Source organism: Manis pentadactyla, chromosome 5, assembly GCF_030020395.1.
Source record: "Manis pentadactyla isolate mManPen7 chromosome 5, mManPen7.hap1, whole genome shotgun sequence".
In the NCBI taxonomy this organism is placed as follows: domain Eukaryota; kingdom Metazoa; phylum Chordata; class Mammalia; order Pholidota; family Manidae; genus Manis; species Manis pentadactyla.
The window spans coordinates 161,475,454-161,496,342 of record NC_080023.1 but is presented as its reverse complement, the minus strand read 5'-3'; the positions used below and the strand labels follow the sequence as shown (position 1 = coordinate 161,496,342).

Genomic DNA, 20,889 nt, shown 5'->3' with positions numbered 1-20,889 from the left:
ACCAGGGAATTAAAGTGCTAGGCCCAAGGTGCAGGGGCTCAGGTGGGCAACAAATGTCAGGGTACTTGAGGGATGCCACTGTGTTCTCCTTTCCAGGTCCCCCAGATCCCACCATCTACGTTGAACCCATCACTGAGGAACGGGCTGCAAGAACTCTGTACCGCATTGAACTGTTAAGGAAGGTCCGAGAGCAAGTGCTTAAGTGTCCTCAGCTGCATGAACGCCTGCAGCTCTGCAGGCCCAGCCTCTACCTCCCAGTCTGGTGGGAGTGTGGGAAGCATGATCGAGACCTGCTCATCGGCACCGCCAAGCATGGGCTGAACCGCACTGATTACTACATCATGACCGATCCCCAGCTGTCCTTCTTGGATGCCTATAGAAACTATGCCCAGCATAAAAGAGCTGACACCCAGGCACCAGAAAGTCTCTGTTGCCTTTACCAGACCAACTCCAAACTGTATGAATCGCTTAGATATACTCAAATGAGGAGAACTTCAGAGTCCCTTGAAAACGAATCTGAGAATCTAGTGAAACCAGAAGGTAGAGATGATCATCTCAGCCCTCCTGGGGGCAGCTTATCTGATGTGACTTGTGAAAACTTCATTGCTAAAGTTCAGGATGTCATTTCCGTCACTCACGACGGAAGTCTGGTGCCTGAGTCTTTGGAGAGCATGATGTGTGGCAGGAAGGTACCCAGCCGAGAGCCAGGCCCTTTTCAGCAGAGCCCAAGTACCAACACAGAACCCAGGAGAGATGCTGGTGCCCACTTAGCAAGCAGAGATAGGGGCTGCCAGCCTGGAGGCCTGGAGGCAGAAATAGCTTCAGACCCCTCTTTCATGCGTAGTTTAGAAGCAGGGGTAGCTCAAATGAACATTAGAAATGGAAAACATCTGCTGATGTCTCTCTCAAAGGAAGGGGAGCTCTGCCGCAGTGAGGCGGGGCAGATACCTGAAAGCATTGGGCAGCTAGAAGCCAAATGTTTAGCCTCCCCTTCCTTGGATCAAGGAAACGAAAGTGGGTTTGTAGATATGTGCAATCTTAGTATCTGTGACTCCAAAAGAAACCTGTCATCAGATCAGCAATTAATCGATTTATTAGAAAACAATAGTTTTGAAAGTAAATTGATTCTGAGTCAGAACCACAGTGATGAAGATGAGGAAGAGGAGGAAAATGAGGAGGAAAACTTAGACTTGGCAGCAGGCATGAGGGATAGGCCAGGGGTTTTGCATCTAACCGAGCCCACTGCTAATATCCCAAGGGAGAAGAGCCGAGGCTCCCATCTAGGTGCAGCTGAGAAAGGAAGCCTGGGGGCTGTGAGCCAGAACCCTGGGCTGCAGGGGACTTTTCCTGAAGCAGCCTGTCAGTGTCACTGCAAACACATGGGGAGGTGGATGCACAGCCTTGAAAATGAGGAACTCGAAGTGGAGAGACCCAAGGGTGGTTACCCAGACCTGTATGAAAGCAGAACTAATAATATCACAGTGGAGGCCGAGCCCACTGCTCTTCCACTGGAGCCGTTTCAAGTGAAGCATGAACTTCTGCAAGAAACTTGGAAAGAAAGTGCAGAGGGGAAAAAAGGTTTCCCCGCCTATCCCGAAGGAAGTGAGCCCAAGTCAGAAGACACGGATTTTGAGAGTAAAGATGATTATGATAGAGATGGAAACTGCCGTAGTCAAGGTACAGTACGTGTGATCTTGTATTTTGGATATGCAGCTCTCGCGTGATGGACAGGGAGCAAGGAGGGAGGATCAGGAGATACGCAGCTCCCGAAACACACCTGCCTGCACTTCCTGTGGTTTAAAACCAAAGGTCACAGGCCTTGGTCCGAAAATGGGACAGAGTAGCTTAACTCTGGTTCATCCTAGGAAATTGAGGATGATTGTAGACACCCTGCTCCTTTGCTGCGTTAGCCATGTGATGTGGGCAGGGCTGTGTGCTTTCATCTGGCAGGTGCTAGATACGGCATCACAGGGAAGCCATCTCTGCTTCCAAGAGGCGAGGTGCTTCAAACTGGTTAAAATAGAAGCAGCCTGTGAACAGGTTGACATAGCTGCAGTTAATCTTTCGGGAACCACAGAAATGCAAATAACTGGCCTTTATTAAGGTGAGCCATGTTAGTGTCATTTGTGTCATTGTCAAACCCCTGTTACTTAATGTTTGTACATTTGGTTTAAATTCGTTTTAGAAACCCAGCAGAAATCAAAATTACAAGTAACTCAACAAAAATACAAGTAGATTTGACCCTTTTAATAGAGAAATCTTAAATAAGTGTTCAAGTTAGAAGGAATCTTAAAATGTTAAGAATCTAGATAACCCAGAGATGTTTATATGCTTTGAAGGAACATAAATAAAATGATCAGAGATCCTGAGCAACAGCAAATGGCTTTTAACTTTTTCACTGTTCTGTTTATTTCTTCAGACTCAAGAGGGCGTAATAGGGTGAACAGAAACCAGTTTTTATTTATTCTTGTCATTGTCAGAAAAAAACCCAACAGCCTGTCCATGCCTGGCCTGACGCCAGGTATGGTGCCCAGGGACTAAGACATACACAGCCTCTCGTTCTGGGACAGTGACTATATTAAAGAGGGAATGAGAGAGAGGAGCTGAGCTAAGTGTCCCCGAGTTATCGAGCTTCCTTTTATTTTTAAACTCCCCACCTTTGGTCTTAGTCGTTGTGGTTAGTGATTATCTTGGGAAGGGTTCTGAACCCACTAGCTAGGACGAGCTCAGAGAAACTGAACCAAAGGTAGCTTGATGGGCTTGGCGCCCCATCTGTCCCAGGAGGAGCCAGTCTAGGACCAGACCCCTCCTCCTCACCCCAGACCCCAAAGGATCGCTGCCATGTGTTAAATGATAAACCCCACATGGCTTTTTTAATTCCAGTGTGGGGAAAATCACCAAGTAATCAGTCCGTGGAAAGCCAGACAGTCAGGGGTGCAGGGTAGAAGAATAGGGCTTAGAGAAGAAGTGTGCCTGTGCTGATACCCTTCAGTGGCAGCGTCAGCCTTGCTAAGGTGGGGTGGAAGGCAGCAGTGGGCTTGGGGAGCTTCCCACACTCGTGTGGGGGGGTCCCTTGTGTCAGTGCTTTTAAAGGTGTTTTTGCAGCCCTCAGAAAAGATCCTCCGTATACATGAGATGTGGAATAGGGCTGGGGGCAGTTAGCCCTGTTCCTGAAACTAGAAATCTGCAGCAGAAGGAGCACTTATCCTTACAGTTGGCAGGGCACCCCCAGACCACCTGGTTTCTTTGCCAGTGCTTTCTCACACATTATCCAGTTCCTCTGCTTAACACCTTCCAGTGGTGCTTCGCATTGAACTGAGAACAAAGTTCAAATTTTCTCTTTGGGCCTACAGGATTCAGCATGGTCCAGATGATTCTACCCCTCTGACCTCATCTTTGTGCTTTTCCTGGGGCTCTGTCCCCCAGTTCCTCAGCATGTCAGAATACCCTTCCTCGTCTTGACCGTGCTGCCCTTCGAGAGGCTCTCTCTCCCAGCCTTCCTTTCTGTCCACAGGCTGCTCCTCTTACCCTACCACACACCTTGTTTCCTTCCCTTTCTAGCACTTACAGCAGTTTATAACTGTAGTTAACGGCTGTTTTCCTGTCTTCCCTCCCCAGCACTATAGAAGCCCGAGGGCCAGGGCTGCCTCTCTCTTGTTTATCCTTGAATCCACTGGCCTCGCAAGGCCCTGTTCATGGTGAATGGTCTCTGCACCTCTCTAGGAGACGTGTTGCAGAGCCAAAGTGACATCTCCACATTTCAGAGGACAGACATCCTTGAAGATCCGTTTCACATTAATAGTGATATGTAGCTTAAAGCTTGAAGCTCACCACTGAAGCTTGAAAGAATGAGTGGTATTTCCATTTCTTTCCATCAGTGAAATAATTTAAATATTGTAGGTTTCTTCGCATCATTTTTTACATGAATCAGGTCTGTTTTACTTCTGTTCAAAGTTTTGGGACTTCTCATCCTTCATCATTAGTCAGCTTCTTGCTGTGTTACAGCCTATAGACTGCCTCTGCAGAGTATCAAGGTATTATGTTCAGTGTCCATTCATCCGCTGTGCCAGACGTAAAAGCCTCTTTGTGGTCATGCGTCTCCTCTCCTGGATACACAAAGGAATATCCTCTCTCTTGCCTTTCGTTGTTGCCAGGCTGTGGTTGCAAACTCTTATTGGAAGACTAGCCTGGGCAGCCCTGGAGCAGGATCTGCCTTACGGCTTAACTGGTATAGTTCTTCTGGAAATACCAGACATGGTAATTAATATCCAATTTAAAATAAATTAGCATGGACTGGGCTAATTAAAGAGAGATCAGATCACTGCCATCTCCCAAGTGCCTAATTAATTATTTTAACCTTTTTTCCCAGATTATCCAGGGAAATACTCTGAAGAGGAGAGCAAGAGCTCGACCTCGGGCATTGCAGGGGACATAGGGGATGATCTCCAGGAGACCCGGGCTCCCACCATTGCTCAGCTGCTCCAGGAGAAAACCCTCTATTCCTTCTCCGAGTGGCCAAAGGTACCTCCCAGCGTGTGCATTCTCCGCCCAAGGCATTTTCAGCTTTGAGTCCTTAAATTTTAGACCTTTTAGATTATTTGTGAATGACAGAGAAATACTCTCTTTATAAAGTGCAGTAGTAACGTAATATTTGAACATTAAGGATACCTGTACTTGACTAATCAGACCGTAAGGCAAAATCATCAAATTCTTATTCATAGCACTGTGTTTAATTTTCATTGTCCAGACTCTAACTTTTATTTTAAGACCAGTAAAGTGAGTACACTTGCACGTGCTCTTTTCTAGTCAACTCCTTCTGGTTAGAAAACGTAACACTTGATCTCAAGGGGACTTTGCAACCTGAGTAACTTTGTAACTTTGGGTAACTTGGTCCTTCCTCAGAGCCTTGTTCGTTCTTTTCTATAGGATCGAGTGATAATCAACCGCCTAGATAGTATCTGCCACGTGGTGTTAAAGGGGAAGTGGCCCTCCGGCCAGCAGTATGAGGCCTCGGGCCCGCTGCCCACCCCCGTGTTAACCAGCAGGGCCGGTCCTCGAAGCAGCTTTGCGGAGCCGGAAGCAGCAGAACACAGCTTCAGCAACGGTGCCGCACTGGTGGCCCAGATCCAGAAGGTGAGGCTGTGAGGAGGGTGCTGACTGCGAAACAAAGCACAGGGACCCTTGACTCCTCGATTGAGTTACTCATTCAACAAATACATTTACGGATTGGATAGGATTTTTGTTTTGCTCTGCTGGTAAAGCCGTTAGTGTTAATTGAGGAATTTGGCTTTTACCCTGTAAGCAGCAGAGCACTATTAAAAGTTTTAGAGCAGGGAACTGCATGATGAAAGCAGGGCTTTGCAACTCTCCTGGAGTGCCATGCAGGTTCGTGGAAGATGGGGGTCAGAAAAGAGAGGTGCCTCAGAGGCTGGGAGGCCGAGAAGAGAGCTGAGGAAGAGAAGAGGTTCCAGACCAGGTCAGTGGCAGAGTGGATGCAAAGAAAGGGGAAAGTTGGCAAGGATGACTGATGGTTAGTAAACATATAAGGAAAGGGAAGCATGCATGGATCAGTGTGCCCAACACTTGCAGGACTGAGAGAATGATGGCAGCTGATAGAAATTTGGCAAATCAAAGCAGGAATGAGATTTCTTTGAGTTTTATAAACTCAAGTTTAATTTGAGATATATTGTTAGCACACTGGCTCTTACTCTCAAACTGCCCGTTGGACTCCACAGGGAACCCCAAAAAGCTGCTGATTCTGATTTCATTGGTCCAAGGTATGGACTCAGTACTGGAATTTTTTTAACTCCCCAATTGATTCTGATGTATAGCTGAGGTTGAGAGTCCCTAACGTCCACAATCTTTCAATTCCAAGTGTAATTCTTGGACTAGCAGCTTTAGCAGCATCTGTTACGAATGCAGAATCTCAGGTCCACGTAGAATCTATACTTTAACGAGCTATCCAGGTGATAATAGTACTGAAGTTTGAGAAGGTTTGAATTAGAAGAACTTCTAAGATGACTAGAAATCATACTAAGCCCAAGGAAATCAGTTGTGGAAAAGGAGCTGGCATTCAGCCACAGACGTGGCATTCAAACCTCTCTTGCCAAATGTGTGTGTTCGCAGGAGAGCTTCCTGGCTCCAGTATTCACAAAGGATGATCAAAAGCACAGACGTCCTTTCGAGTTTGAGGTGGAGAGGGATACAAAGGCTCGGAGCCTGGAACAGTTCTCTGCCACCCATGGGCATCCCCCCGTCGTCCTCAATGGCTGGCATGGGGAGTCAGCCATAGACCTCTCCTGCACATCAGAGGGGTCCCCAGGAGCTACACCACCCTTCCCAGTGAGTGCTAGCACCCCTAAGATTGGGGCTATCGGTTCACTTCAAGGAGCCCTTGGCATGGACTTGTCTGGGATTCTGCAAGCTGGCCTGATCCATCCAGTGACTGGACAGATCGTCAATGGGAGCCTTAGAAGAGATGACACTGCCACAAGGAGGCGGAGAGGGAGGCGGAAACATGTGGAAGGCGGGATGGACCTCATCTTTTTGAAGGAGCAAACACTTCAGGCAGGAATCTTGGTGGGTATATGAGGCCAGTAAGTGAGTTTTTGACCTCTCTCTATACTGAGCAACAGACCCTTCTTGCTCAATCACAAAATTTTTTGATTTGTGGATCTTTTGTTTCTTTTTCAGTTTTCCTACTAAATTTTCTCATTATAAGTTGACCTCAGTCTTTTCTAGAAATAGATAGGTGTTCTTCTGTTAGGGACCCGTAATCTGCATGCAATCTGGAGAAATAGAAAGGACCCAAATGCTCCAGTGTTTCGGAACAGCCACTGGTGATTTGATGGGTAAAGCGAGACAGCAGAGTTGAGTTTGTGTTAGCATTGCTCCAGGTTAGTGGGCCTTTCAGGAGCTAGAGTTAGGAGAGGAGGAACAGGTGTCAGGACTTCCTGAATGTTGATCCTGGTCTACTACATCGACCACCTTGGGCACACCACCCAGCCTCACTTTGCTTCTTTGTAAAGTTGGGGCCACAACATTTACCACAGACGGGGCTCTGAGGATTCACCAAGATCACACTAAGACATTCTAAAATCAAAGGAGATCATTGTAAATAACAGAAAAGGTCAGAAACTATATACCTGGCCAAGAAAGCCCCCTTAGACTTTGCTATAATGTGTCAAAGACCACTGCCTTCTCTTTGTATTTTGGTTTTTCCCACCTGTTGAACTTTGAACTCCAAAACAGAGACCATATTTCATGTTTTCTTATTTCAAAGGTATAATAACGAGTGTTTGTTGCATGCTTACTGTGTGCCAGGCACCGTGTTCAGGGTTTTACTTGATTGTCCTGTCTGATCCTCACAACAATGTCTGAGGGTATTATTATTCCCATTTTATAGATGAGCAAATTGAGGCTTACAGCATTAATTTGCCCAAGATTATACAGTTAGTAAGTAGCAGATGAGAGAACTAGGCCATGGGCTTTGCTTTCCAGAGCCTGAAGTGCTATGATGCTAAGCTGCACTGCTTGGTGTATGTCTCATGCTTTCTACATAACCTGGGGAGCTTGAAGGGGCAGGTTCCTTTCCTGCCCAATCCTACCATCTTTTAAGAAAGTTGTCTCATTTTTTAGAGATGCAAAGCCATAGTTTCTCTATAATGATCATAGAATTCAGTGGAATGACAGGTGAAATTTTTTTCCTTGGCCTCTAATGTTTTTTTAAAGCATATTATGCAGACATTTATTTAGCGCTGACATGATACTTAATCAGTAGATCCAGTTATAGACATTGGGAATACAGGGATTGCTAAGACAGGCATTCAAGCTATAGAGGGAGAAATAGTAAGTAAATCACAGAGCAGTGTTTCTGCCACGTGGAAAACCTGTGAGGCTGCTGTGGCAGGGCCGGAGGCAGAGTGGCCTGTGTCGCCTGTGAGGTCACACTGAACCTGAGCAGATGGGGAGGAGTTGAAGTTGACCACGTAGCCGAAGGGAGAGGAGCATTCAGGGGGAGAACCCAGCGTGTGCCAGAGCTTGTGTGCCATCTTCTTCAGCACCCCAGCAGAGTGAACGGCAGGCAGAGGTAGATGGGAAGCCTCAGGAAAGTTCCTGTGTTTTCCTGTTAAAAGATTTCATTCTGTCGCGATTAACTGCACGTATTTGTTTTCCTTCGTCCAGGAAGTTCATGAAGACCCAGGGCAGGCTCCCCTGAGCACCCCACACCCTGAAGGGCCAGTGCCTGCCTCTTCTGCCCCCGAGCCGACCCCTGCAGTCGGCGGCCAGGCCGAGAAAGCCATTTCCAGCAAGAGTCTGCTCGACTGGCTGCGGCAGCAGGCTGACTGCTCCTTAGACGTTCCTGGCTTTGGAGCAGTAAGTGTGTGTTGGTCCTGCCTGGATTGTTTGTACTTTGTGCTAACTGGGTGCCGTTTTTGATAAGGGGCATGCTGAGGGAGACTGGGAAGTCTGAGAGAAATCTGTGGCAACTGAAATCATCATTTTAGAGTTTTTTTTTAAAGTGTAAATATGGGTTTTTTTCCCAACAACAGAAATTACAGCCCATGTAAGAACACTGTGCCAAGAAGTAGACGTGCAAAATCTTACAAGGAAAGAACTTGCCCGGCCCCCATTTCCTCCCAGAATTACCATACAACATCGTAGTAAGCTGACAGAGATCTTTAAGTCCACGCTGATACGTCACGAAAATGTTCCTGTGCATTCTTTTGATGTCAATACATAACCACTTTGCAGGGAGGGTATCTAGTCTTGGTTTCAGCTGCTGTTTTGGGACTTTTCCTTCCGGTTTTCTTGCGGCCTTGGCCCCAAGTCCTTCAGATGAGAAATGTGGAGGAGAAGGTTCCTGAGCGATGATGTCGCCACTCAGTTTTTCTTCTCTCATGTGCTTGTCTACCCCGCCCCCCCAACCTTTGTTCCAGTACCCCTAACTAGTAAGCTGCAGAGGTAGAGAGCACACAGGAAAGGAGGCGAATGCATTCATAGATGCACCCCCTCCAGAGACAGACAGAGCCCGTCAGGTAGGTGGTAGTGGGGAGAGAGTCCAGGAAAATGATGAGAAGGCCAGGGATTAAGCCCAGAGAGACTGGTGGGTCAGCTCAGGAGTCTGAGCCAGGGAGCCTGGAGGGCCAGGAGGTGCCCTCGGCCTGTTTTGCAACTCGCTGCACGAATGCTGTTGCTTCAAGAAGAGAGCCTAGGCTGGGGCCCCGTGGCTGTTTTCTTCAACCTGATGTGACCAGGTCCTGTGCCAGAGGGGCCGTTAATGAAAAGTAGCAAACACCACCCTCAGCAGAAAATCTGTGACAGAATGTTTTGTAATGTTGGTTTCCATTTGCCTCCTAGAATTTTTCAGACAAACCCAAGCAGAGGAGGCCACGCTGTAAGGAACCTGGAAAGTTAGACATCAACTCCCTGAGTGGGGAAGAGAGGGTTCCTGCAGTAACCAAGGATCCCGGACTGAGGGTAAGGAAGAGGGACATGTCCTGGTGGGACCGCACCTTTCAGACTCAGGGAGCTCCGGCTGGGAAGCAGGTAGTGGCCACGTTCTCCAAGAGGACAGAGGCTAGCACAGGAAGTTGATGAGCAGTGGTGAGTGGTTCCGGGGCACTGTGAGCAGCAGGGTGAGTTCTACCATCGTTTGTCTTCACCCTTTACCTCTCAAACTTTTGGTTTAAGCTTTTACCAAAGAATCTGTACTTAAACCATTCCCAAAATTTGATCCTCCCCCCCCCTGCTGTTTGTAGAGAGCTCAGGGAAAAGATACTTTAACTCTTCTCGGGAGTCTGTTCCCAGTGTTTAACAAACTTCATTACTGGAAATTTTCATTTTCTGATGTATGTTTTTCTGGCTGCCATTTAAGACATTTCCTCCTAGTTCATCCTCACTGGCAATGAAAAACAGCTGACACCAAGCATCCCCTTTTCCTGTTACAGAATCATGAGCCTGGAAGAGACTTCAAAGACATCTTTAAAATACTTCTAGTATAACAAATCTGAGTTAATTATAGTTTACAGATGAGGACAAATCTGGAATAGAAAATTCCTAACCTCTAGGGGGCAGTAATAACATTTCAACCTGAAAATGTGTTGAGCTTGGGCAAATTACACATAAATGTGCTTTTAACCTCCTAAAAGTGCATTCTTCCCTAATTAGGGAGCTTCTGAAGATCCTCATGGGAATACACTCTTCCTGGGTTGTCCCCTAAACTCACAGACTTTTCCTGAGTGCCTTCTCTTCAGTGCCCTGCCAAGCTACAGTCTTTCCTGGGTATGAAGTCTCTTCTTAGTGGGATTGCCTGGATGTGATTTCTTTTTTTAGCTCCAGAGACCACCCACCCTAGTCATTTCCTCCTCCTTATGCAGGAGGAAGCTGTTACTTAATGTCCTCAAGGAGGTTGTTCCTGATTTTGCCTGGATGGTCGCCCCTTGAGCAGCTCCAGGAGCATCTGCATCCCATCCACAAGCACAGCCATGCTGGGAAGGGGGGCTTGGGTCCGGGCCCGGGACATGGGGGCTGCTTGTTAGAAAGGTGGTCACACTGTAAAGCTATCCTTCCTCTCCCCTTTATTCTCATAAAAATGTCCCTATCACCCCTTCCCTTAGACCTGCTTGTGCTGTACAAGCTGGCTCAGCGTTGGTTCTTACCCCTTCTATCTTCTTCAGCCCTCATACTGCCTCCCCTCACTCCCTTTTGTCTGAGTACAGAGTGTCTCGGGGAAGTCATCCCGTGGAGACCTCCAGTTCTCGCTTTGTTTTAGTCTCTGAGCTCTTGCTTTAGACACATGTCAAAAAACCCACATGGTTTCTCCTTAGTGTTCTCATTTCTTTCTAGATGTCAGTTTCCCTCATGTTCTCTGGAAATTGAAATTAACGTTCATCACTCCTGTGCAGATGCTGACACCCTGCCAGAAAACCCATTTCTCAGCTGTTCTTGCAAGCCAGCATCTCACCAGAGATGCACTTTCCCTCCTTTGTTACATAAACACAGTCCGTGCCTTGGAGGCCCTTTTCCTGCAGTAAGGCAAGAACAGGTAGCATTTGTCCACCTGGTCCTTGGTGCTGCTCGGCCTTGCCAGTCAGAAGAGCCAGCACAGCCCTGACCACAGCTTTTCGCTGGGCTGAGGCTCCCTCAGCTCCTACTGGGACTGCGGCCCTTGAGAGTGAGCTGCACTCTTTTTCTTTCCCGTAGAGACCCTACCCCTTCTGCTAGGAACAGATTCAAATCCCATAGGAACATCTTCCTTCCTTCCTCCCCTTCTGCTGTGCATGCTGTGGCTTGGCTGGATGAGCCCCACAGACCTAGCATCACCTGTGGGCTTCAGCTTTCAGACCCTGCTACCACTGATGTCACTTATTAAATGTATGGATGCACACACTTCATATATTTTACATATGCAAGTTGCATTTGTTTTAACGTGTGTGTATAGTTTTTACGTTTGTTTCTTTCTGAGCCACTTGACAGTACCTTGCAGAGATGACACATCACACCCTAAATACTTTGACATGCATCTTATAAGAATATTTTCCTACATAATTATTGCCATTATCACACCTGTGAATATTAATAATACCGAATATCTGATCCATAATCAAATTTCCCAAAAATGTCAGCGCTAGTTTTTGTTTTGTCTTCTTTGTGTTACTTTTAGGAATTTAAATCGGGGTCTCCCCACTGCTTTTGGTTGTCAGGCGTCTTCACTCAGTGAGTGAGTGTTGGCTGAACCTCCTAACCTTCCCGGAAGGGAGGAAGAAGGAAGCTTCCGTTGCCACCTTCTTCTCCACCTCTTCTCAGGAGTTAAGGTGTAGGACTGGAATCACCGGCTTTGGAATAAATGCCTCCACGTATCGGTGGAGATGTCCTGGGCTGGAATGCGCAGGTCGTCATCCGGAAAGCCCACTTCCCTCCAGTGTTGCTTAACTCCGGCCTCACCTCTCCTCTCTCCTTGCCCTCTCCCTGGGCCTCCCCTGGAAGAGGAAGCAGGTCTGCTCCCAGGGTATAATTACCAGGAGGGAGAGCTGCCAAAGCTCAGCTTGGCCTCTGTGTGTGTGGTCGCCGGGCTGCTGGGAGGGGCACCTGCCTGGGGTGGGCAGCAGCTGGGTGGCTAGAGGGACTCCCTCCCACAGGAAGTGGTGCGAGCCGACTTCCTGTGCCAGCACACCTCCCGCTTTGCTGTAGATGAAGAACTGTTCCCGTCACCCCTGGGCCTCTCTGCTGCTGCCTTCCCAGTCTGAAGGGGAGAGGCAGCCTGTGTGCCTTCTGGGGCAAGTTCCCAGGTCTGAAAGTGCCCAGCATTCTTGCTGCATCAGTGGCTCAAAAGTGCATGGAAGGACATTTTTTTTTAGACATCCTGATACCTGAGGAGTGTGCCTTGAACTTAGTGGGCAGAACCAGAGGGACCAAAGGTCCTGCAGGACGCAGGCTTTTCTGAAATGTGCTGTCCAGTCCTAAATGCCCTAATGAGCTCAAAATAAGTATGTTAAAGAATATCTGATGTATAGCAGGTCATTGGAAAGTAAGATGGAGGCATATTCCTCCCCTCTGCATTGGTTTTCTTCCCAACAGAAAGACTTCTAAGATGGAACATGTTCTCCTACTAGGGAGCTATGAGGGAATTTTTTAGGTATAAAGGAAAAAGGTCGACCCCAGCCCCTTCCCCTGGCTTTCAGCAGCAGCTGGGCTGCGGGGCAGAGGGCTTGGGAAAGCCTTGTGGCCCAGCTGTGGTTACCCTGGCTGGGGCCCTCGGCTCACGGGGTGTGCCCAACAGGGTCCCGAGACTTGGAGGTGTGGCAGAGTGAGGCATTGTGCCTTAATGGGCTCAGGCTAGACTGGTGAGAAATGATGCTTATAGCCTGGCCCCAGCCCATCAAACCCTACTCTCGCTTTAGAAACAGGAACTGGGCAGCAGGGATTGCTTCCAGAGTAATCATCCCAGAGCCAGAGTGAGCAGGTGTCCAGCACAAGCCAGTGTAGCGGACTGCAGGGCAGCACACGTGCGGGAACGAGGCGGAGGTGGCGCGCACGCCGCGAGCTCTGGGCCGGCGGCCACGGGACCTCGGGGCCAAAGCCCCGGCGAGAAAGGAGGGTGGAAGGAGCCCGGGTCAGGCCCTCCCAGTGGTTTCTTGAGAGGAGTTTCTCTTCAGTCAGCATGGACCATCATAAAGTTTTTGTTCATTTTGATGATTTTTCTTGAACATTCTTGGGAAATCAAAGGACAGGTGTAGGACTTCAAAAATAACACTATTCTGGGTACTCAGGAACATTCAAGTATGTGTTTTTCACATCTGTGAATCCATAAACTCCCTGAAAATGGCTGTGGTAATGGTACTGACTCCATAGGGTGGGCGCAATAACTAATGAGACAATGAGATGGAGCCCTGAACGTCGCGCCTGGCTCGGGGCAGATGCGTGTCGGGTGGTGCTGGCATCGCTCCTGCTCTTCCTCGTGTCACCACCCCGGCACCCCGGGGCCCAGCGTCCCAGCTGCCTCCCATTCGGAGCCGTCCACACACGTGTGCAGTCAGGGCTCACTGGGCACCTGGACCGTGTCACCACCGTCTCCACAGCTGCCCCCCAAACAAAGACCTGTCAGCTTTTCTCCCAAAGGCTTGGGCTGCCGTAGCGGTTAAGGGAACCGTATGGGAACACTGAGCTCGGAGATCAACGTTCAAAGTAGGTGTCCTGGGAAGCTTGTGAAGAGATTTCTTAGCTGTTGTCAGGCCTGGTTGCCAGTCTCAGCCTTTAGATCTCCTCAGCCTCCCTGACTTCTTTCTCCACGTTGTCTAGGATTCCTGGTCCCCCAATGAAAGGGTTTTCCTGCCCCTTCTGGTCTCTTGTTAAGACCTGCACCTCCTTTCTTGCTCCTAGTATGCTCTCCTCCAGACTGTGCGGGGTGCAGCTGAGTTCCTGCCTCTGAGCCTCAAAGACAAGGAGACTGTGGGCTGGTGGGGCCTCGGCTGCATGTTGCCAGGCCCCCACCCCCATCCAGGCCTGCCAGTAACCCTACAGGACAGGTGTCATTGTCCTTTCTCGCCAAATCTCTGAGAAGTTAACTGGCTTGGCCTGAGTCCCACAGGTTGGGTTCTAGAATCGGGATCAAAACTAAGGTGTGTGTGCTCTGAAACCCCACCTGACTTCCTGTGCTTTGTGCTTCAGTTAAAAACCTCCTTCCCGTGTTAATGGGAAAGATGGGTATGGGGTACTGGTCAAGGAGTCGCAGCCACAAGAGTGTCAACTAGGACCTGGACTTTAGCTGGCCTCAGCTGGGTGCCAGCCCCTGACAGCTTCTCCACAGAGTGGACGCACCTTTGCATGCTGAGCACCCTTGGCCCGAGGGAGCAACCCTTTAGGTGCAGTTAGGCAGAGAGCTGCCCGGGCATGGAGGCAGAGGGACCCTTTGTGGAACCAGGATGGACAGGTCAGTGCAGAAGCCAGGCCGTCGTTCCCAGCTGGTCACCCGCACACAGTAACCTTCAGCATCTTGTGTTTCTTTGTCCTTTTTCAGGGGTTCCTCCCAGAAAACAAGTTCAATCACACCCTGCCTGAGCCTGTTCTTCGAGATGCAGGCCCCCGCCGGAGGGGGAGGCGGCCTCGGAGCGAGCTCCTAAAGGCTCCCGCCATCGTGGCAGACTCTCCCTCAGGAATGGGGCCACTGTTCATGAACGGACTGGTTGCTGGGATGGACCTGGTAGGACTTCAGAACATGAGAAATGTGCCGGGCATCCCCCTCACAGGCCTGGTGGGGTTCCCGGCCGGCTTTGCCACGATGCCCACGGGCGAGGAGGTGAAAAGCACCTTGAGCATGCTGCCCATGCTCCTGCCGGGGATGGCCGCCGTGCCCCAGATGTTTGGTGTCGGGGGGCTGCTCAGTGCACCCATGGCCACTGGCTGCACTTCGACTGCCCCATCGCCTCTGTCAAGCACAACAAAAAGCGGTGCGTCAGCGACCGAAAAGGCTGCAGAAGACAAGTCAAGTAGCCACGATGTGAACACGGACACGTTAACCCAAGACAGGCCTGGTCCGGGTCCATTTTCGGACCGGTCTGAACCTGCAGTAACTACGAGTAGTCCTGTGGCTTTTAACCCCTTTCTCATCCCAGGAGTGTCTCCTGGACTCATTTACCCGTCCATGTTTCTCTCCCCTGGCATGGGCATGGCTCTGCCAGCTGTGCAGCAGGCCAGACACTCTGAAGTCACAGGTCTAGAGAGCCAGAAGAGGAAGAAGAAGAAAACGAAAGGGGACAATCCAAATCCCGCCCCCGAGCCTGCTCCCGGGGCCGGAAGGGGGCCAGGCAGTGAGCAGGGCCGCCCTGAATCCAGGGCGCCTGGGCCCCCAGACAGAGAACGTGCTACCCAGGCCAGGGAAGGGGGCCTCAAAGACTCTACCAGTGACACCAATTAGAACTTTTTCATTTAAGAAATGATTGTGACTTGTAAGTTTCTTATCCCATAAAGGTTTGTTACTTCCCTCACTTCACCTTCATTAAGAACCTGTTTCCATAAGTGATATCACCTGCCTAATTTCCTGTCTGGGAACCATGGGCATCAGATGTTCGTGGTGGCAGGGTCTTGCCACTTCATTAGGTAAGTGTCGTTGACCTAGTGTAGGAGGCACAGAACTGAATTCCCATTCTGTTACCCAGTCCATTCCAGCAGTTGTAGTTAATACAGTACTTGGTGACATGCCCTACTCCCTTCTCCTCCAAGTTTCCCACTTACTTGAGGAGGAAAAGTGGCAAAAGAAAGCTGTCTAGGGGTTTACCATTGAAGGGCTGAAGAGCGGAGACAAAGAGTGACCCTTTTTTCCATGAGCTGTGTAGAATGGGAAGAATGTACTGGGGGAACCAAAAGCACAGAGAAAGGAAGTGCCGGTGCGTATCTTTTAGTTAACACATTTCCCTATTTTATCATGATTACTAAGTGAGTAGCATAGACAGAAGTATATAACTGATGGTTGAAAATGCATATATTAATTTCTTTATAAAACACAAACCTTACTGGTAGGAACATGACCTCCCCCTTCATGGTTTTGCAGATGCCTGCAGCAAAAAGAAACACCCATATGTATTCTCCCACTCCCGAGTTAAAAGAGTGTTCTCAGTATGAGAAAGCTCTACACACCTTGAGTCGCTGCCAGCGGCCAGGGTGGGCGAGGCGCTCGCCCTCGTGGCCTGCACGCCGCACACAAGCACACGACTGACACTCCCGCCCACCTCCCTCTCTTCATGGGTTTCCAGTGTGTGCTTTTCCTCACCAAGAATAGGGCTCTTTGTGGAGCTTGTGAGAAAAATCACTCAGTAGTCAGTTATTTGAGGTTGTCAAAACACGCGTACCACCATTCATAATACGACTGTGAAAGGTTTTTTTCTTCTCTCCATTTTTTCTCTGTTCAGCTTATGTTTTACAGTTGGACCCAGATTCTACACCATCATGTTAGTTTGAAATGGTTGCACATTATCGTTTTCCTCCTCTGCAGCTTTCCAAGCTGGGAAGAACCTGCCTGAGCAGCCCGGACCCCATTTTCTTTGTCCTTTGCACTCGTGTTCCATCCTTTCCAGTGGTCTTGTTCTTTACCGACAGTTCACACTCACACTTGAAGTAAGCTCATGGTTCAGGACGCTGCGGGCAGAGGGCTGTGCAGGACCGTTGGAAATGTCAGAAGTGTTCAAGTACCAGTTTCACTTTTTGTCGTCACAATTTACTGTATTTTTTACTTTTTCTGTTACAGTTTTGCTAATTTATCAAAAGGTCCAAAAGTTTGACATAACTATTTCAGTTTGCATTATTTATTTATGATGCTTTTGTCATTGTCTTTTATACATTCGGGATTATAAATTATGTAAATGTTAAAATGAGCATCTCAAAGAAGTCTGTTAAAAGTCGTGACCGGAGAAATCAATCCAGATGTATTTTCGAAAAGTGGAGTCCCAGTTGTATGAATTAAAAGATATAAATCAGAAATTCTATAACTGATCATACCAGAAGAATCCAGTAGTTGAACGAATCTTATTTAAGGACATCTTTGTAGCATAGATGGTCTATAATGCTGACAACAGATTTCTTAGAAATGCTGCTCTCTATTTAACTAACATTTTGTTCAGTTTTGCCTCCAGTGGAAGCAGAAAGGGTTTTTTCAGCTGTTAAATCCTAAAAATCAATATAATTTATTTATGTAAAAAAAAAAATCACTCAATCGATATATTTTTGAACCTTTTAAGTACTAATTTTCTTTTTATCAAGTAGAAAAAAAATGTATTTGCCCTAAATCCTTAAAATACAAATGCTATAAAAGTTCATGTATCTTGAAAGCCTTACTGCACACGAGTATTATAGACATCCAGCAGAGCCTGGGTTTTCTTCGTTGTCCTTGTTTTGTGGAAAAGCTGCTTTCCCCAGGTTCCACTTAGAACCTCCAAGTGGGTCACAGGGTTCAATATGGATTTGATTTACAAACCCACCAGCATGCTGAATCCCTTGTGATATCGTTCCGAACCTGTATGTTAACTCTCTGGGTGTTTAGGCTTATATCTGAACTGCTATTGTGTCCCTGTTTGCAAAATGAAAATGACACTCTGTGGACTCTTTGCTCTGTAAGGCATAAGTGCTTCTTACAATTCTTTTTACGTTTCCAAGAGCAAAAGCCAAATTTAAACTCTCTTTAGCAAACTTGAGCCTTTTCATCTAATTCCATGTCGCTCACAGCCATAACTTCCCTTGATCATTCTTCACCCCATGTCTTACATAATAAATTGTCTGTGGTCTCGATCCTGGATTTAAAAACAACAAGTTTAAAAGTCAAATTTGTATTTGAGAAACTTGGCGGCACTTGGATGTCTCCTGCTGCCTGGGCATTTTATGAACGTACCATACGCGCGCAGAATCCACCTCCTTTCCGAAGGGTCCGGTTCGTGCTGCCCACTCTGCTGGGGACTCGTGAAATGTTCGTTCATGAGGGTTGACTTTCCTCTTGACCTACCAGAACATTTCGTTAAAACAGATGCCACAGGATGGGGTGCAGCACAGAACGTGCCTCCCAGGCCGGGGGCCTGAACACTCAGCTTATGCCTGGACCACGCTACTTTCATAGGCCCCATTCCAGGAGCCCAACCTCAAATCACACACCCTGGAACTTGAGTGGGGAGCCTCCGTGGGACTGGAACAGGCCTGAAAACACAGGAGTGCCTCAAAGCTGAAGTTCTTAAGGCTTGTTGAGAATTTTGTGGTCATTAGATTTGGGTAGCATCTCCTCTTAAGCCCCAGAAGCAGCTGGTCAGAAGTTAGCAACGAGGCTGGCAGGGAAGTGCTGAAGCCCTGGTGAGACTGAGAGCAGGAGACCTGCCAGCCTCACCCTTGCTGGGCCCCCATCTAGGTACCAGTAAATGTGGATGTTTGGGCAGGACATTGTTCTATAGGCCTTAGAGCCCTCTGGTGTGGTTTCTCTAGTAAGGCAGTATTATGGGTTTCACATATCTCTAGTTAGAACTTGGGGAACCAGCCTGAATAGAGAATAATTTATGCAGGAGTAGTAAAGAGTCTTGGTTTCACTCTTAACCTCAAAGTCCGCCTCAGTAGATCCTACCTCATGTGAGGGCAGAGGAGCACTCTTAGTCTGGTATGTCGGCTGGTGCTTCAGCGTTTGTGTCTGCTGCAAGTGACCTCATTTGTTCTCAGAGCATCCTGGTTGCTGGGTAGAGGGACACAGGCATCCAGTCTGCCTAACAAAAGCGAACAGAAGGCTGCGAAGCTATTATCAATCACAGAGAGCAGCTGGGGCCAGACGGCCCCATCCCACTGGGCCTGCAGTTGGAACACTCCAGCCTTTGTGATACCAGTTGGGCCCTGCAAATGCAGAGACCAGATCTGACCGAGTTATGCTGGGAAAAACTGGCAATGGGGAAAATGGAACAGTTTTGTCACACCCTCTGGAAAACTTCGTGCTTGATTCATGTATGTCAAATACCTTAAAATGGTTCCTTGCAAGAATTATTGTTCATTTGCTGGGTCTGGAACCCAAAGAAGGTTCTCTTTCTTAGGTCAGTAGTGGGTTCACCCAGCCCGATGACTATCACCGTGTGGTTCTAGAGTGGCTCCCCAAACCCAGGCCCTGAGGTGCTGGAGCGCAAGGGCAGGTCCTCAGGATATGCAGCTTGTGCTGCCTAGTGGCTGGCATTGCGACCTCATAAACAAGACGGGATAACTTTGGAATGAGGCAGAAAATAAGGGGACAGAGTGAATTAAGTCCTGGCTCCTGTGAGGAAGGAGGTGCGTGTCCAGTTTGGAAATGACAGGAGTTGGTTCTGCACAGACAGTCCTGTTGTCTGAGCTCTGGCTCAGCCCTAAAGGCCTAGAGGACAGAGGGAGGAGCTTTGGGGGAGGGAGAGCAACATCTGCACCTTCCCCAAGCCTCAGTTTCCTTGCCTGTACAACGGGGATAACTATAACAGACCCACGGGGTTGTTGATGGGGTTGGTGGAAATGATTGGTGTTAAGTGCTTAGAACTGTGTTTGTTAGGTTGGTCTTCGTGTCCTCACTAATCTTGAGTAGCTGGTGAGGTTAGGATTACTGGGCCCCCTGGAAAGATAAGGTAATCAAATCAAGATGTAGCAGGAAATCCAGGGTGAGGAAGATCTTGCTCCCAGCCGAGGCAGGTAGAGTGGTCTGGCGTCGGACTCAAAGCTCTGCAGGAGACAGGCTTTCTGGGTGATCCCGATGGATCCCCACCACCCTGCAGCCAGGGAAGAAGGGGCCTTTCCATGCAAGCCCAATGGCAAACGAGCTAGGGCTGGCAGCTCTTGGGCTGGCACAGGGAGGCTCCTGGGTCCCTCATGGCAGGGTTGTCAGATTTGGGAGGGAAATGATACCCAGTTAAACTGTAATTTCAGGTAAACTCATTTTCTTGGTATAATAATACATGCAGTATTTGGTACATGATTATACCAAAATTTTTTTTAAATTCAAACTTAACTAAGCGTTCTGTGTCTTCCCCGGTAACCCTGTTCAGTGTGGTAATGCGGTTACTAGGCACTTCCTCCAGTGGAGCTTGTCCTAAGGACGTCACGGCCGTGTTCTCACTCCCCACAGTAACTGGGAAGTTGCCCCGTTTTACAAAGGAGAGGCTAAACAACTTGTCCAACCCCCCAGCTGGTAAATGGCAGAGGTAGGGTTTACTGACCCAGAAAGACGGGTTCCAGAGCCATACGCTGGCCTAGGGGAGGGGGGCGGGCACCCAGGCTGAGGCCCCTCTGAGGTGCAACTTCGTAAAACAGCGCCCCGCAACTGATGAGCAGGGGAAGAGGCTGTCCTGGCGCCTGCTACCCTGGGCCATGGCTCCCAGCGCTGAGGCCAGAGGGGCCGTCAACCCTGAGAAGAAGGTATTTCCTTTCCACCTGCTACGCCGGCGCAGGGCGTCTGGGCGCTAGACTCACAAGCCCGGGTCCGAGGGGCCACATGAGAAGTAGAATCCAGTCTTAAAGGTGGAAAGAAGATGGCAGGGGGATTGTGTTACTGCTCAAGAAGGGCAGTGCAGGGAAGGGGGGGTGGTCTGGGACCGAGGGGAGAGGCAACTCATAAAAATTGCATGAAATGAGCTCCCCTGGCCACAGAGTGGGGATGGCCACAGCCTAATTTCCACCAGAAGGTTTGAGAAATGACCTGGAAGCAGGACTAGAAATCCCAACTGGGAGAACTGCAATCCAGGCTTTTGGTGTGAAAACTGCTCACCTCTCGCCCTAGGGGTTCATGGACCACCCACTGCTGCTGTACGGGGTGCTGCCGGGGCCGACCAGGAATGGGGAGGCAGCAGGTCTCACCCTCCAGTCCCCAGCCTGGACCTACACCCAGGATGGCCCGGGTACATGTACCACTCCAGGTGGCCC

At 48.8% G+C, this 20,889-nt stretch overlaps 1 protein-coding gene across 3 annotated transcripts in view; it reads left to right on the top strand.

The window, feature by feature from the left end:
- CHD6 (chromodomain helicase DNA binding protein 6) overlaps positions 1-17,307 on the top strand; it is a 191,231-nt gene extending 173,924 nt beyond the window's left edge. For 2 of the 3 annotated variants that reach the window (XM_036902261.2, XM_057503003.1), the window contains exons 31-37: positions 97-1,677; positions 4,370-4,521; positions 4,927-5,133; positions 6,127-6,579; positions 8,185-8,376; positions 9,361-9,480; positions 14,519-17,307. In XM_036902261.2, coding sequence (XP_036758156.2) covers positions 97-1,677; positions 4,370-4,521; positions 4,927-5,133; positions 6,127-6,579; positions 8,185-8,376; positions 9,361-9,480; positions 14,519-15,415 — 3,602 coding nt within the window. In that variant the 3' untranslated portion in view covers positions 15,416-17,307. The remainder of the gene's footprint in view (positions 1-96; positions 1,678-4,369; positions 4,522-4,926; positions 5,134-6,126; positions 6,580-8,184; positions 8,377-9,360; positions 9,481-14,518) is intronic. The other variant, XM_036902264.2, reaches the window with a different exon arrangement.
- Positions 17,308-20,889: the final 3,582 nt, after the last annotated feature.